Source organism: Plectropomus leopardus, chromosome 2, assembly GCF_026936395.1.
Source record: "Plectropomus leopardus strain MGB_pleo_1.0 chromosome 2, ASM2693639v1, whole genome shotgun sequence".
Taxonomy (NCBI): domain Eukaryota; kingdom Metazoa; phylum Chordata; class Actinopteri; order Perciformes; family Serranidae; genus Plectropomus; species Plectropomus leopardus.
In genome coordinates, this window is record NC_142177.1 from 22,755,604 (window position 1) to 22,771,542 (window position 15,939).

Genomic DNA, 15,939 nt, shown 5'->3' on the forward strand with positions numbered 1-15,939 from the left:
TGTATGAGTGTGTTTGATATAATTTGTGGTAAACAGAAAGAGCAGGCAGATTCAGCAGGACAGACAGGCTGACAGACAAGATGGATGAGATGGATGCATTGATGGTCATATGGGCACGGATCCCCAAATTGTAAGGTAAGTCTCCACATCTCTGCAAAAAAAAGCTTATGGTCCCCACAATGCTATATAATCAAAAAAAACAGACACACGGAGAAAAAAAACCCACAAACTCATGACTTACTGGCCTGTGTTTACATCGAGTGTGGCTCATCAGTAAATAATAATGGAAAAAAAACAACACACTACCAACCATAGAAAACATCACATACAGTATGGTGTATTCTTTGTCACACTAACAGATTGATTGAACGACTTAGTTATAAAATTAATTACTGTTTACCTATAATTAGCCACAATCAAGTCCTGCTATCAATCAAGTGATACACATAATGCCTCACAAGTGGATTTCAGCTGATTTGCAATGGCAACATGAAACTGAAAGAGCACTCTTGTGTGATAAATTTTGAATCTCGAGCCAAGCAATTTGACAGTTGATTCAATTGAAAAATAACAGGTGTTGTGTTCGCTCTAATTAATTCTACTGGTGTACCAAGGCCTGTAAAGAAGGTGAAACTGGCTAGACCCTGAACAAAGCAGTAATAACGCTTTCTACCTTCAGATTTCCTTTTCACAGAGGCCAGATGATGTGAGCAAAGGGCTTTGGGTCCAGAGGCATATGCATAAGGCAAAAGAGGGCAGCTCGCCAGTGTTTGACGTCTACTCCAGGTGAGAGAAAAATGGGCTTAATTATGTTTATTTCCGAGAGCAGTTGCCCTGTCCAAGTTTCAAAATTGATTAACAACGTTCTGGGGAGCTAAAACAAAATTGAAGCTTGTTTTACACGCAAACATCTGTTGGCTGATGCTTATATCTCTGGGCTCCTCCTTTGGCAGCTTATTTTACTGAATAAATAAAAGCATCCTGGGAAGCAGTAGGCATCAAAGTACTTCACTATATCAGGCAACAGCAATCTGCTTCAAAGAACCATCGGATTTTGACCTCCTGAATTTAAATTTTAAGGTAAGAGAACACCTTAATAGAACATCTTACAAATATGCAGAACATTAGTCTAATGTTACATTAGACTACACACTTTCATACTAAGCTTCTATGGTACATTTATTTTTTATACCTGTTTGCGTGGATGAAAGCTTTTATTGACAATGGAAAATGTGCCACAATAAAAAAATGTTGTGAAATATTAACTTAAGATTATTTCTGTGTTTGTACTTTATTCCATGCTTCAACCTTTTTTGAGTTTGAAATACAGACTTAAATGCATGTGTGTTTTTCACAATGCATCCTTGTACAAAAGTTCATATGGTATCTAACAGCTTAGCCCCCCTTGAGTGACGTTATGTACTTAACATAAAGTTACGAGGGTTAGGGTTAAGCAACTAAAGAAACGTGGGTTTGGTTTAGGAGAAAAAAAACGAAGTGACTCCTTACCTTAAAATAACTCAAAGTTCACTTGCTTTTATACGGTTCTAAACACAAGTCTACCGGGGGGAATTCCTGTGTTATTTGAGCCATCCACCACCCCAACCTGCCTCCCTACACTGACTTCTGGTTACTATACTATTCTATACTATACTATACTATACTATACTATACTATACTATACTATACTATATACTATAAAGGCATTGGCCATGTGATGGCAGCCTTCCAAATATGTGGGTTATACACAAACTACTTGTTCACGATTATGTGGGGTATGCACATTGTGGTACGTTGCTTTTTGTAGGTGTAAGTACAAACAGTGTATAAGAACAGCCTGGTTTTTTATCATAAAAGATGGCTCAGTGGCAAAATTACAAGATCTTTGCTTGTGTTTGTGCTTGCAGGTGTGTGAGAGTTTGCGGCTAATATTTCAGAAAGTGGCTCAGGACTCCTCTGTGCTGCAGAGGTAGTATAAGGAGAGGAAATATATGCATCAATTTATCATGGCAGAGATTTATAAAGGATGTGTGACATCATCTTGTTTGCTCCAAATCCCCAAACCCGTGCAAGTGCTAGCTTGAATATCGGATGCAGCCAAATTGCTCTGACCGGACAGTTGCCAAAACAACTTGATTACCCCTCAAGAGACCGAAGGGTTTCAGACGAGGGCAGATTGCCAGCAACCTTGATTTTGTGAAGCAAAATTTCACTTATTGACAAGGGGAAATTCAGTAGCTTTAAACTGACTTCTGTTTGCAAGGCAATTTTTTGGTTCAGTGCTGTTTATCCTGTCATTACCTAAACTTTTATTGGTCTTGCTTCAATGGAAAGGTGTGATTGATGAGTAATTTATTCAAGTGATTTCCTCATTTTCTTCTCTCTCTGAGTTGGAAGGGCAACAATAGAAAGGTTCTGTGCTCACCATTAATCAGAGAAAAATGCTGCAAACCCCAGCTCTGGGCACCAGTGTAGATGCAGCGAGTCCACGGACCCAAAACATTTTTCTTCACACCCCTCACTCCATTTTTCAAAGGTAAAGATGCAGTGACTGACAACAACCAGTGGAAAACAGTTTTTTATATTATTCCGAGAATAACATAGAGGAGAAAATTGTTTCCCCCATGCCCCCCAGGAGTTACCCCAGAGGCTGAAAATGAGCATTAGAAAGCCTCTGACCCAAGGCTAACACATTTTCATTCAATCTCTGCAGGCCGACTCCAACAGAGCTCCCCACAACACCATACAAAGAGAGACTCAAGTAGAAGAAAACGAATGAAAATGAACAGATATTGTCAGATGTTCCTGTCATTTGACAGCCCATTGTAGATGGACAGTCATAAATACAGAAAAAACACATAGAAAAGCTGACGGACAAAGACGAAGGCAATGAAGCAAAATGTCATTCTCTTGTATGCACTTTGGAATCTCTTTCTTTGGTTTGTAATTACAGTGTGAAATATTTCACTGCATTTCTCTTTAATGAGAGAATTAAAAACCTTTTCTTTTACAATGCTGGGAGCCAGCAATGATCTTTTTGCTGGAAGACTAATCATCTCTGTGTGATTAGGAGCTGAAGGTTAATGTAGGCTCCCGCAGATGGGAGAGGGAGCGAGGTGGGAGTGAGGGAGATCAGACCAGACAATGTTCTAGAAAGGCGCAGGCGGGCGGTGTTGCAGAGGCACTGGGGGGCTATAAGTGGTTAAGAGTCTGTGGATCAAGGGGAGGAGAGGCCTGAGCTTCATTACACATGTAAATGCAGCTTCCAGCATGGAGGCCCCACTTTAAAGCCTTGCTTTTTTTTAATTATTCCTTTGCTCTGCACATGATAATTGGGTTTAACTCAGCCCAAGGCCTGTTGACTGTGTAAGGAGAATAAAATACCCAAATGACTCTGTCCATTTTTAATGGTGATCAGAGGAAAGACCTGGCGTCCTACTGGATTGGAAATAACGATGTTATTATCTTTTGTCTTGATTTTTCATACAGACTCCCACTGTTTGATTAGTGCTGGGTAATGATGCAAAATTTTAATTTGTCATGTTTGCCATTTAGAAATGCATTTTTCTCGGTTAACTGTGGTATTAACTTTGTGTGACATGATCTAAAAAAAAGCAGGTACCTCAAAAAGCAAAATTACATTTCTCTGCTTTTTTGTAATGACGTAAAGAGTTAATGATGGATGTTGTTTCACATGGACCTGAAATTTTTTTGGCAAGCGGAATAGTAATTAAAACTCTCCATTCATTCAAATTTGAATTCCCAAAGTCCATTCTATTTAGTTTAAACAACCACAGTGCTGACACAGATAGATATCCAATATTGAAATCTGTGAAATATTAATCCTACTGACTTTTAATCTGCATCCAGCGCGAAAACAACCAAGAGAAAATGAAAGAAAAAAAAAATCATCAGAAAACAGTTTGTTTCAAGCTCTCTTTCTGACACTCTTTGGCAAATCGTGCTTTTGCCCAAAAGCTGAGTTATAAATTGCCTTTGCTATGAAGTGTCAAAAAGATCATAGTGTGCAATTGAAAACGATCCAAACCAGAACTATGTAAATAATGAGGCAGCTTTAGAAAGACAAGACATAGACTGGTGAGTGGAGAGGACAAAAAAATCAATAGAGAAATATCTGTGATAAAATACTGTGAACTTGAGGTTCACTTATTGGAATTTTCTGTGGTTGCTGACCATTTCCTCCAGCCTTCTTCAGCAAAGAGAACTTCTCAGGTGCCATTATCAAGGTTATGCATGTGATGACGCCTGACCTGAGCAACTTCAATTTGCAGATATTACAATGTTAACTTGTTATACAGTACAAATGCATCCTTCCTTTTACTTCCGACTTCTTTCTTATCTTTAAACATTTCTGCCTTTTGCCAGTTTATGGCTTTTGCATTTTAATGACAATAAAAATGTTTATTTTATTGTTTTTTTTGCCCCTTTATGTTAAAGTCTTCGATATCATCCTTCAGTCTCTTTACGTCCTTTCACGATATGATATTTTGACAAAATTAAATACATTTCCACTATGAAGAAATGCAGAAAATCAGTAAATTGGGTCATAATTTACCAGGAGGCAGGGAATTAAATTTCTGTGGCATAGGACCCCCAACCTTCCATTTCATATGTGTCTCCAAAGTTAAAAACACATCCCTTGCTACATTATTCATTTTTTACAATAAGCTTACAGGCGACCAGTATTTGGAAAGCAAACTTGTTGCTAACTTAAAGACAGGCTGGTGACCATGCAGGTATCTGTGACTCAGCTATTTATTCAAGTGCGCTCACTCGGGAGCTAAGGATGTTGGGTCTCAGAATCTGATAACTTCGTTGAGCAAAACTTTTTTTTCTGTCTAACAATCTATTTTCAGAGAAGATTGAGGTCAGAATAGAAAAGGCTGGCTTTGCTTCTAGTCTGCCTGGCTGAGTGACTCACTTCAGACAAAGCAGCTATTACACTATGGGGTTTGGAGTGGAGACCTGTGAAAATTAAGAACATTAATAATTGTTTCTCTGTGTATTTTTACCGTCATGATGCCTTATGTAATGTATGACTTGAGTTATGCAAATCCCTTATTTTTATGTTGATTGTTTAATGTATAAATTGCTTGTCTAAATACATATACTTCTTCCTGTCGTGATTAATGTGTATAATGCAAAAAGAACAGTTGCTTATGTTCTAATATACTGACCAAGGCTGAGTACTTCAGCTCACTTCACTTCAGTAACGAGCATTGAGTTATGTACACTCATGAATGTGCTGTGCTCAATATTGTGCGGGCTGTGCACTGTTTAGGGTAATGCCTTTCAAACTGAATCACCCACAGGTAATACATTTCTTTGTGGCATCGTAAAGGTGTTTTTCTTACAATGTTAATGTAATTAGTGCTTTGGCACAACACTGTTTTCAAGTACCTTAGTTATCATCAAGACTAACTGAACAGAGGATCAATCTGAAGCTACAGTAAAATCGTCATCACAACATTTAAATTGTTCAGCAAAGGCATTCATGAAGTTTTGTCCATCCCATTTTAACTTTAGAAATGTTCAGGTTCATTCCTTAAAGACTCCAATGTGAAGGAAAAATATCTAAAGTCTGCATGCAAATGTCCATATGACAACTAAGTACACACACTATGTGCAGTACAAATTATTCATGTTGCTGTGTTCCATTTTTGCCAAGAAAAAAAAATCCTCCTAAATAGTGCCCACAGCAAACAACAAAAATCTATCCAGACAGAGAACATTATCCTAAAAACAAACAGCCATTGCTTTGAAAACTACAAAAAATCATCACCTGCTGCATAACACCATTCGGTTGGTGCAATCATTAGACCTCCGAACTGAAAAATAATCACCCGCTCATGAAAAAACCTCAGTAGCTTGTTCTTCTGAGGGGATAATCATTATATTACTGCTACTTGGAAATGCTACAGAATGCCAACTAGAAATAATTATTCTGCATAATAATTAGCCATGTGCCTCTATTTGTTTAAGACCATGATCAACATATAATGTTCCCTGACCAACATGTAAAGAATATTTGTCGTATCCCAGCTGCAACAGGAACCAAATTGGCAAGACATTCAAGATTTTAACAGAAAGCTATCTATGCTACTTATAATCAGGAGTTATGACATCAGATGGGAAAAAAAGAATTTCATTGGTAACAAATATATTTCCAAAGGTAGAAATCTGCTGAAATCAAGGGCCTTCCCAAGATTTTGTTCCCTCGTACAAATGTTCTGCAATAGTGTGCAAGAACTTATAAATCAGTTTTTAGAAGTGCCTTTTGAAAACCTGTGCTTGGTGTGAAACTTCTTTGACTGTGAATAGGCATATGATATGATGTACAGTTTAGTTTGATGAATAATTTACCTGGCCTGGTTTGGCATCTTCGCATATAGAGGCTTCGTATGGTGTGGCGAGTTCAGGAGGATTGTCATTCACATCCAGAATCCGAATGCTCACTGCAGAGTGGGATGCCATGGTGTGGTTATCTAAATGTGAGACAGAAAGAAAACACATCAGCAACATCAAGACATGTTTTAATAGTGTAAAGAGATGTGGCAGATTAGTCTTTGCAAAGTATTCGAGCTCCAACCACAACATTTTCAACAAATTGTAAAGAGTGCAGTGGTTGGATACAATAAGGGTAAAACCGCCACACATAACACAAAGCCTGGCAACTGAGTGACTGAGTGTTTATCAAGTAACAGGCTTTCTGCATTTGAGGCGTTTAAGTTGTCCATAATGTTTGCATCCCACGATTCAGATATTCTTTTACTTGAATCAATAAAGCTGTCTACACAAGCTGCATATCAAGCCATGTTTCATTTGTGCTTGACACACAAATCTGCAACACAGAGCGTTCCTTTGGCTAAACAGATCCAGAGCAGATTAGCAGACAATGGAGCTGCTGCTAACATGCTGATTTCTACAGAAAAGTCAAGGTGTGTCGACAAGGTGTAAGAGTCCGTTGACATGGCTGCTAATGCTCTTCTTGTCGGCTTTCAGTGTGAGCGAGACAAGACTCAGATGGATGCAATATACCACATGAAAGCAGATAGTTGATTTGGCATTGTGGCTAAGTGCTGAAGGGGTTTTAATCCAATGCCTCCTCAAATTGTACCCATTACCGGAATAACACTCTCTGGTACCAGTGACTGACATGAAAATCGTACCAGAGATTCCATTTTTTTGTCTCTCGGTCCTCACTATCTGATAATGACACTACAGTATAGAGCTCTTTAATAGTCTGAGTGCAAGAGGCACACCTCAGCTTCCCGGTAATTACAAATAAATGCTTTTGACAAAACTGCAAATGTAGTGCTGTAATTTTCTATTTCTTATGCCATTTTCAACAAGATAAAACACGAGAAAAAACACCACAATGCACTCTCAAGACATTTTTCTTAATGGGCCAGAATGTAAACGTGGGAGTGGAGAAGATTATGTAATTAGTACAATCAAAACCCACTTCAAATTAACTCGACTTCTCCTTGAATCTTAATTCCCATTCGTAATCATATGATAATATGATGGAGTTTCCGTTTAACTCATAAAACACTATGTACAGTACAGAAGGAAGCCTGAGGCCCCTGGTGTGTGCTCATCTATGTGTGTGAGTGTGTGTGTGTGTGTGTGTATGTGTGTGAGATGTGGGTTAGACAAAGACATAGTGTATGAGAGAGAACATTATCTTTGTTAAATTACTGATCTGGCTGCTTCGAGTGTTGCTCTGGACATCCTGGTTAATTAGAGTACATAGCTTATGAATAAATCAGCATACATGGCTGTCGCCACCCAGTTCATGCATCCTATAGAAGATGTAACGACATGCAGCTATTGACAATTATCCAGTGTGAGAAAAACACACATAAATCCTTGCAGTAAAAGAGCTCAACAGAAGGAATTCAAATAGTTGTAATTATGTAAATATTGCAGATGGTTAAGTGTAATTAAGTGCAATTCACTCTTATGAATAAATACCTTCATTTTGTAAATGACTGATTCATGTACATGTGAAAACTAAATTAACATTGGTAAGTGATCCAGGTTAGTATTTGCAATTTTAATGAATGGATTTATTGAAAGTAGTAAATAACAACTGCCATTAGAAAAATGCAGTGGAAAAACAAACTCTTATAAAATGGCAGTGGCTTAAATCTACTGAATCTGTTTAAACTTTTGCATACATACAGTATTTTTTGACTTTGCATCAAAAGCTTTACAAAAATTTTAACCTTGTGAAAGCTCCTACAGCAAGTCCTCATATAAAAGACTCATGCCTGTTTCTTGATCCAACCTGTTCTTAATCCCAGGTCATCAAATACCAACGCTTTATCACACCTCCACTGCATCTCAATCAGATCACAGACTGTACAAAAATAGACTGTACTTAGCATCTCTGATGCCACCAGTTGGTTTGTGTACTGCTGTTTTGTGACCTTGAGTATGGCATTTCGGCTGTCGCCATCTTGTTTTTTTTAAGCCAGAGGTAACCAAATTTGGACAAGAGGCTGGAGTTGTGGAGGAGCGAGCAACTTGGTATAGTTGTCATGTAGAGGGCAACTGGCTATGAAGACAATTTTTTGTGCCAGGCTGTCAGTATGTTTATTTCTGCTGTAAGTTGTGCATTTACAGTCTATGGGAATTGACTCCCAGTTGGAGTCAGCCTCAAGTGACCATTGGCACATTTGTATTGGCCTTATTTTTCAACCCTTGATTTTGCCACTTAATAATGGAACACAGGGCACCCTTTAGGGGATGCACAGTTTTCTACTGGGTAAAACACAATGTACATGTGTTTTAGGGTGTGAAACAGACCAAAGTCAAAATAACTTTCACTTTTATATGTCATATATTGTGACATATAAAAGTGACATGTGAGGTACTAACTTAATGTTATATTAAGTCAGTGTGTAAATGTAAGCGTGTAAATCAGGCTACTTCATATGCTATCCCTATCACACAGAGACAAATAAAGGAGGAGGAATCAACAACTTGATTAAGTTTTGTGAAATCTTACACTCTTCCAAAAACTACATGTATAATAGGCAAGGTTGCAGGAGGTCACACTTAGCAAAAACTTTAAATTGGTTGTTTTACTTATGATTAATGCTGTTGTTTTCAAAAATTGGTCTTTGGTTTTCTAATGGCCCTGGTGACTGGGAGACTGAGGTCGTGGGGCCCTAAACTTCTCTTGACAAAGTCAGTCTTTTCTTCTATTAAGTCTCAAAAGTCACTTCTGCTCTAATTTGTGTCTTCACAGCAATTTTCAAAATTATTGTTCCATAAAGAAGACATTAGGGCTTAAAGGGTGACATGTTTGGAGGCGTGTTTGCTTTAATTAATAAATCTCCCCCACACTCAGCCATGGTAACTGAAGCTTTCTTACCCCACCTCGGCTCCACCCTGTTTCCTCTTTGGTGCCCAATTTGTCATAAGCTGATGTCAAGGGTAAATATCAGGCTTCAAAAAGTACGATAGAAACCTGTGAATGAACCCAGAGGCACAGTGTCTATGATTTTCTTAGGTCTATGAGCAGGACAGATGACATCAATGGCAACAGCTGACATGCAAGTGGGCCACAGGTTGAATAGAAAAAAAAAGACGAGACAGGTTTACCGAAAAAACAGCCAAGCATACCGATAATCAACAGATTTTCAGGCGAATTCTCAAGCTCCCCTCTATCTCAGCACACAGTTCTGTTCAACAGTGGCACAGCAGCTAATGAGAATGCTGGTCTCAACTAATAGCATAATCCTCACATCAATGCAGGGTTTTAATTGACTGCCTTTTGCTGGAACAGCAAGAACATAAATGCACAGAGAGCTCCACCAGTGCTAGATATCTCCTCTCTTCTTCTAATTTTGTCTTCACATTATGCTGCTGTCCCTGCTGTGCCAGAATGAAAACCAGCAATCATCAGATGTTACACATTTTACATTTCAATTCCCAGAATTGAAAACAGATGAAACAATATGAGAATGCCCCGCCTCTACCCACCCCAAACTCCCTCCATGGGGGAAAAAAAAAGAGTTATTCAGTGAGACAGGTTCATTCATCTGGACCAAGTGGTGCCGTTCTAAATCTGTCTTCAGATACAGAAGAAGAATAAAAGGATTTCAACAGATTATTGGCATGCTCTGCATCTGTGCGACACTCACCAGCTGTTGCAAATCTTTCAAAGCGACTGTATAGTAGATCTCTCAGGCACTGCATTATACTGACATAACTTCAGGGAAGACAGAGAGAGGATGTGAGAGTGCATGTGCATGTCTTTGCATACATGTACGTGTGTGTGTGTGTGTGTGTGTGTGTGTGTGTGTGTGTGTGTGTGTGTCAGGAGTCTCATGTTCCTTGTGACCAAATGGCTCATCTTCTTTGCTGGAGGAAACAGTTTGGTATAAAATGTCACTTTTGTCAGGAGGGGACATTGAGGATACAAATGAACTAAACAGAGTCTGCTTCTGGTCTCTTTACTGAGCCAGAGGCCAGGCCACGTAGGCACGGAGGCTATTAAGTATTACAGTCATTTTTCTTCAGTTGCTTTGTTCCAATACTACACAGACTCACAAGAGTATAACCAAAACCTTTTTATAACAGTCTGCGGTTTTCTGTATTTAAGAACTAACAGCTGCAAATGCTCTGTAAGTAAACAAAACAAAATGTCAAGACCCTACAAATGCATTCAATAATTTAAGACATTCACTAAAAATGTTATATTGTATGGCACACACATTCCATAATTATCCCATTTTCAAAGACAGGCTTTCACAAAAATTAAGAGATTCAGGTGCTGATGCAGTGATAGACACTCATTTCCATCGCAATATTCAGACAAAAAATAAGGAAAATAAATTGACATCACTATTAAGATTGAACAGATTTACCAACTTGGAATACACATACATTTGACACACCAGGGACACCATGCTTCTAAATGCAAAGGCTTTCTCTCTGCAGCAGCTGCTACTTTTCATTCATTTTCTCAACAAAAAAACAAACAAAACTCTAAAGGACAAAATTTATACAAACAACAATCTTGTTAAACTTCCCAAATCCCAGCTAAACTTTCCATCTAAATACCAACTGAGACATGCTCAGTCCAAATACAATATGACGGAGCCATGATGCATTTTACTATGTAGATGAAGTTCTTCTGCTAACAGGCACTGTCTGTAAAATATAGACACAATATTATTATGATGGTAAATGTATTTTTCATTTAAAAAGGTGTTAACTTTGTCCATGCGCTCAGCAAGTACTTTTTCATAGTAGGAAATAACAACAAACACAAGTAAAACAGACCAAAAGTGAAACCATTTAATTGCTTACTTACTTATGGTATAGGCACCAATATCAGGGAAAAAATCTAAATAAACAAAATCTACATTTCTACAAAAATGAGCACGTAAAATGTTGTACTTCTGAAACACTCCCAGTCGGGGATGACACTATGTGGCGGATGCAACAAAACCAGTTTGAAGCGGTGCACAGTCAGTATGGCAGCCAAGATAACAAAAATGCGGGACTAATTAATCTTGCACTGTGCTTTACTTTAGCAGATTGTAACATCAGTTTTGGAATTGATCTGCAGATGCTTCGTTTCAAAATGAGTCCTAACTTTTCTATTTATGTTATGTTCTGAGCCACGACAAAGGCCAACATTTGGCCTGCTATGCAGGAAAGACTTGTTTTTAGCCAATCCCATTTCCAGACAACTTGTGGTTCCTAGCAGCTGGTTAGGAGAAATGACGAGTCGGCAGTCAGTGGAGGTATAAACCTGTCAGTAAAACAGATTTTTCAACAACTGTGTCAATGCAACCAATAGATCCTTGAGCAAAACAAAGAATTCACATTTAAATTCCTCAGGAGCTTTGTTGTGGTCCAACAATGAGACATAATTGTTTTGTATCAATGCTGGACGTTTAGAGTCATAGTAAAATCCTAAAAGAATGAGCTCTGTCATGGATTTTTTACAAGGACAGCTCGGGATATTTTAGCATGTTTTGTCCATTCTGGCAGCAACACTCTTAATCTCCTTGCTCTTTCTCTGAGGTATCCAGTTCTCGATAAGGTGCCTTTTAGTTCACTAATGTCAAGACACATCTCACGATGTAATACAAGACTGTTTTGTCAATATCACTCTCATAGAACTGGGCACTGCTGCCAGACTTGCCCTTTCTAGAAAAGAAATCTTCAATAGCCTTTGTTTGCTTGAAAACAGAAATGAAGTGGCAGGGATTGTGAACCTACAATGTCTCTTCCGACACATTTCTGCTGATGACTAAAAACTGTGAAGGGTCTCTATCTAGTAATCGGTGAGGTGATTTTTTGGTTTTGGCAATAAAATGCAATCTCAATTTAGAAAATCAACAAATGCTCCAATATGAGAATATGTTTCATCCCTCCAGAATCATGGATGAACACCACTTTTAGGATTTCTGAAGCTTAAAGGCAATCGCCAGAAGTAAAAACTTAATGTTAGGCTATAAGAGAGTTATAATGCCGTCGCATCGTGACAACAGCAAGGCTATAAAGCTGTGTTCACTGCTGTTGGTTTGATGACTTTCTGTAGTCTCATTTAACCACTTGTTAGCAACTACCTTTTTTAAGACACATAAAAGCTTCAAAGTTCAGAAGTGGGGTATTCCCTGATGTATTTTATGTTGTAGAACAAAACATGAAAGTCTCTTACACTTGTTTAAACCAAAGACCTCATGTCAAGCACAACCAAAATCCCTTTAAAAAAAAAAAAACACCACTGAGTTTGAGATGAGGGCACCAGAGGTACTGAAATGCTAATTAATTTCGAGGTTTTAGGACTCGTTCCTGGCGTTCTCTATATGAGAACGTCACATCATTATTGTATCACTTTGGCAATTTTTCTACCTTTTCTAGAGTGCTCCAAACTGCTATTGTTAGACATGTTATTGTAACAAAATGATACTGGATTGAATGAGTAAGTCAACAACACGTTACCTCTACCTACAGTAATAGCAATCATCTGGAAGGTCTCACACTTCGACACACTGGAGAAATGCACAATTTCACAAAGTTCCATATCTGTCAAATATGTAATTGTAATCAGTGCAATAATGTGATTATGAGCATACTGCACTCCAGTAGTGGTGAATGCATCAAGTCTCATTCAAATTCACGGAGTGGAGTTTGAATCATCAATGCACAGATAATCAAGCACCCAAACAAAAAGTTCACTCCATATTCATCCCAGTGAAGTCTGCTCCTCTACAAAGCCCATCAATACACAACAAACAACAACATTTACATAACTCTGATGACTGTCACGTTTATGTGACCATTCATCTTTAAAATAATCCGAGACTAATGTAATACAAGTGAGCCACTCTAAGTGCTAGAGTATTCCCACAAACACTTTATGTACTATGCATGACCACTATTGACGAATAAATTATGTCAACCTCCCAAAATTTTGGAAGAGGAAATACACAAAGCAACTGTTTGAGTATTCAGGTTCTCCTCTGCCTCTGCAACCACACTGACAGTAAGGACATGTAAGTAATTATATAACAGGACGGACTAAGAGTTCACATCCACCAGGTCACAGCCCGGGTCTGGCCCCTGATTACACATTATTATGTCTCCCCACTCTTGTTGACAGATGTGCTTTGCACTACACTAGCATTTAATACAATCATCCAAGAAGAGCACTTATGTACCACAGAATACTCTGTGGTACATAATTTGTTAAAACAAAATTAAAAAAAACATCCTCTGTTTTGTATTTTACCAGTTTTCATCTCATTTTGACTCCCTGTTTAATGTGAACCACGTATTGTACTCCACAAATAGGACTTGCATTTTCCAGCTGTGATTGAAAAGAGACACTTATCTCCCTTCACAATGTTGCAACAAGTGTGTGATTCATTTGGAGTCGGAGAGAATAATGTTCTAACGGCATAATAATCAAACAGCGTGCATTTGTTTGCCAGACAGCAGGTGAGAAAAGTTATGCTGTAGAAAATGTCTCTTCCTCGCAACAGTGGAAGAGATAAAGACTTTCCAGCTACTTCGGTATCTTTTCGCCCTCGGGGTGATGCTCTTTTTTTCCACCTACCTGTCTGGGTAAAAAAAGCAGTTTTGCAAGGTGATATCATACTTGCTATCAGTTCTGGAAAATTATATGTCACTCTAACTTACCCTGATATGTTTCTATGGAGAAGTCTGTCAGGGAGTACGAGTACCCCGGCTAGTGACAGTGCAGTTAAACGCTCCTGCAGTACTCAGGGGGTTCTGTGTTCTCTGGAAGGGAGACAAGTACTATACAGATGAGAGGTTGTTTCCTTTTTTACACTTGACAATGTCTGCAGGAAGAGATGCTAGGGGACGGTACTTTTAATTGGGCAAATTTGAAGACGTGCAGTGTGTGCTTGTATGTATATTTATGTTTGATTGGTGTGGTATCATCACAGTGCAGTCTGCTTCTACTTGAGCTGAAACATCTTTTACTTAGTGGAGAGACGCATGTGCAGTAATTGACATTTAGTGCACTTCTTGCAGTTTTGTAGCCGGGGTTAATCCTCGGGCATAGACTCCTAGCATTGTCAGAAAGCTGTTGTCACTTGTGCAATACTGATACAGTTGCAATGCAATAGTTCAGAGGTCAGTAATGGACTGGGGGAATAATTAAGGGCTACGCTGCAAATACTCTAGTTTCAACACTGTCATCAGACAAGTTGACCTTGTGGCTCCCCAGCCTTAATGAGCGGAGGGACCCAACAAAAAAAGAGGAACAAAATCATTATGGAGAAAATGAAGTCCTTTCTTAAAATACTCTCGCTAGCTGATCCCCCCCCCACCCCACCCCTCTCCACTCCCATCTCTCTGGTGGCCTTTTTCACTTTCTATGTCTCTTTTTTTCTCCTTTCTGTCTCCTGTCTGTGCATCCACAGCTCTCAGGACTCTGTGAGCAAACTGGTGATAAAGAAACATTGTGGATGGGAATTCTGATGCTGCTGACCACTGACTCCATCTGTCCGGATGCTTCCTTGGAAGGCAATGTGAGAGGCTTTATCTATCAAGTGCAGGCATGTGTTTATGTCTGATATTGGGGAGGGTTAGGGACGCTTTAAATGTTCAATTAACATTAAAATGTGCCTATGACATAATGCCAAGCACAAAGAAGCAGAGCACAAAAGCACCCAAATTGCTCTGGGAATTACAGCTCGAGAGAAAAAAAAAAGACTCAGAAAGTCTAATTTTGTCTTAATGTTTGTGTTGTGTGAGACTGCTTACTTGTCAGTTTAGGCTGTATTGATTATTGGAGTAATCACAGTCTAAGGCTATATGAGAGAGGAACAAATATGAGGACATCTTAAAATCAGCTTTGTCTATGTGCATTGTTTCCGTCTTCCTTCTTGTGTGCAATGGTGAATACCAGTTAGATGCAGAATGCAATCTCCTCTGCTTTCACTGCAATCCAGAAATCACTTCATCTGTATGAGATTGAAAAAGTGGGGGAATACCAGCCCTCCTCCTCCTTTCTCAAGTTTACTTCTAATGGTATAGTAATAACTTCCCAGCTCCCCCAAGTTATTACGTTCTTCATTTTGTCTGCTATGACAAAAGGACCCAATGAGATGAAAAAATGTAAGCTCTTCCTTCATTTTCTGTGACATGTTTGTGGGCTCTGAGACAAGCGATAAAATGAACAACTGTATTTTCCACCTGCTATCATAAAGATGACATTGATGGCTACCACTGAGGTTGTCCTTGATGGGATGGCAGCAAATATGAAAAAACAGCTCAGTGAGTTGAACAATATACAGTGAATATAATTGTTACCCAACAGTAAATAAAATAGTAGCTGAGCTACCAAAATTCCAAATGAACAACAAATGGTAACAACAAATTAAAGAAGCAATGTATAAGAAGCTAGTGGTG

General features: G+C 38.7%; 1 protein-coding gene across 1 annotated transcript in view; it reads right to left on the reverse strand.

Annotated features, from left to right (window-relative positions):
- The window catches only part of cdh22 (cadherin 22), a 315,121-nt gene that overhangs the window by 40,162 nt on the left and 259,020 nt on the right, over window positions 1–15,939 (reverse strand). Inside the window, exon 13 of the mRNA XM_042495051.2 lies at window positions 6,385–6,506. Coding sequence (XP_042350985.2) covers window positions 6,385–6,506 — 122 coding nt within the window. The remainder of the gene's footprint in view (window positions 1–6,384; window positions 6,507–15,939) is intronic.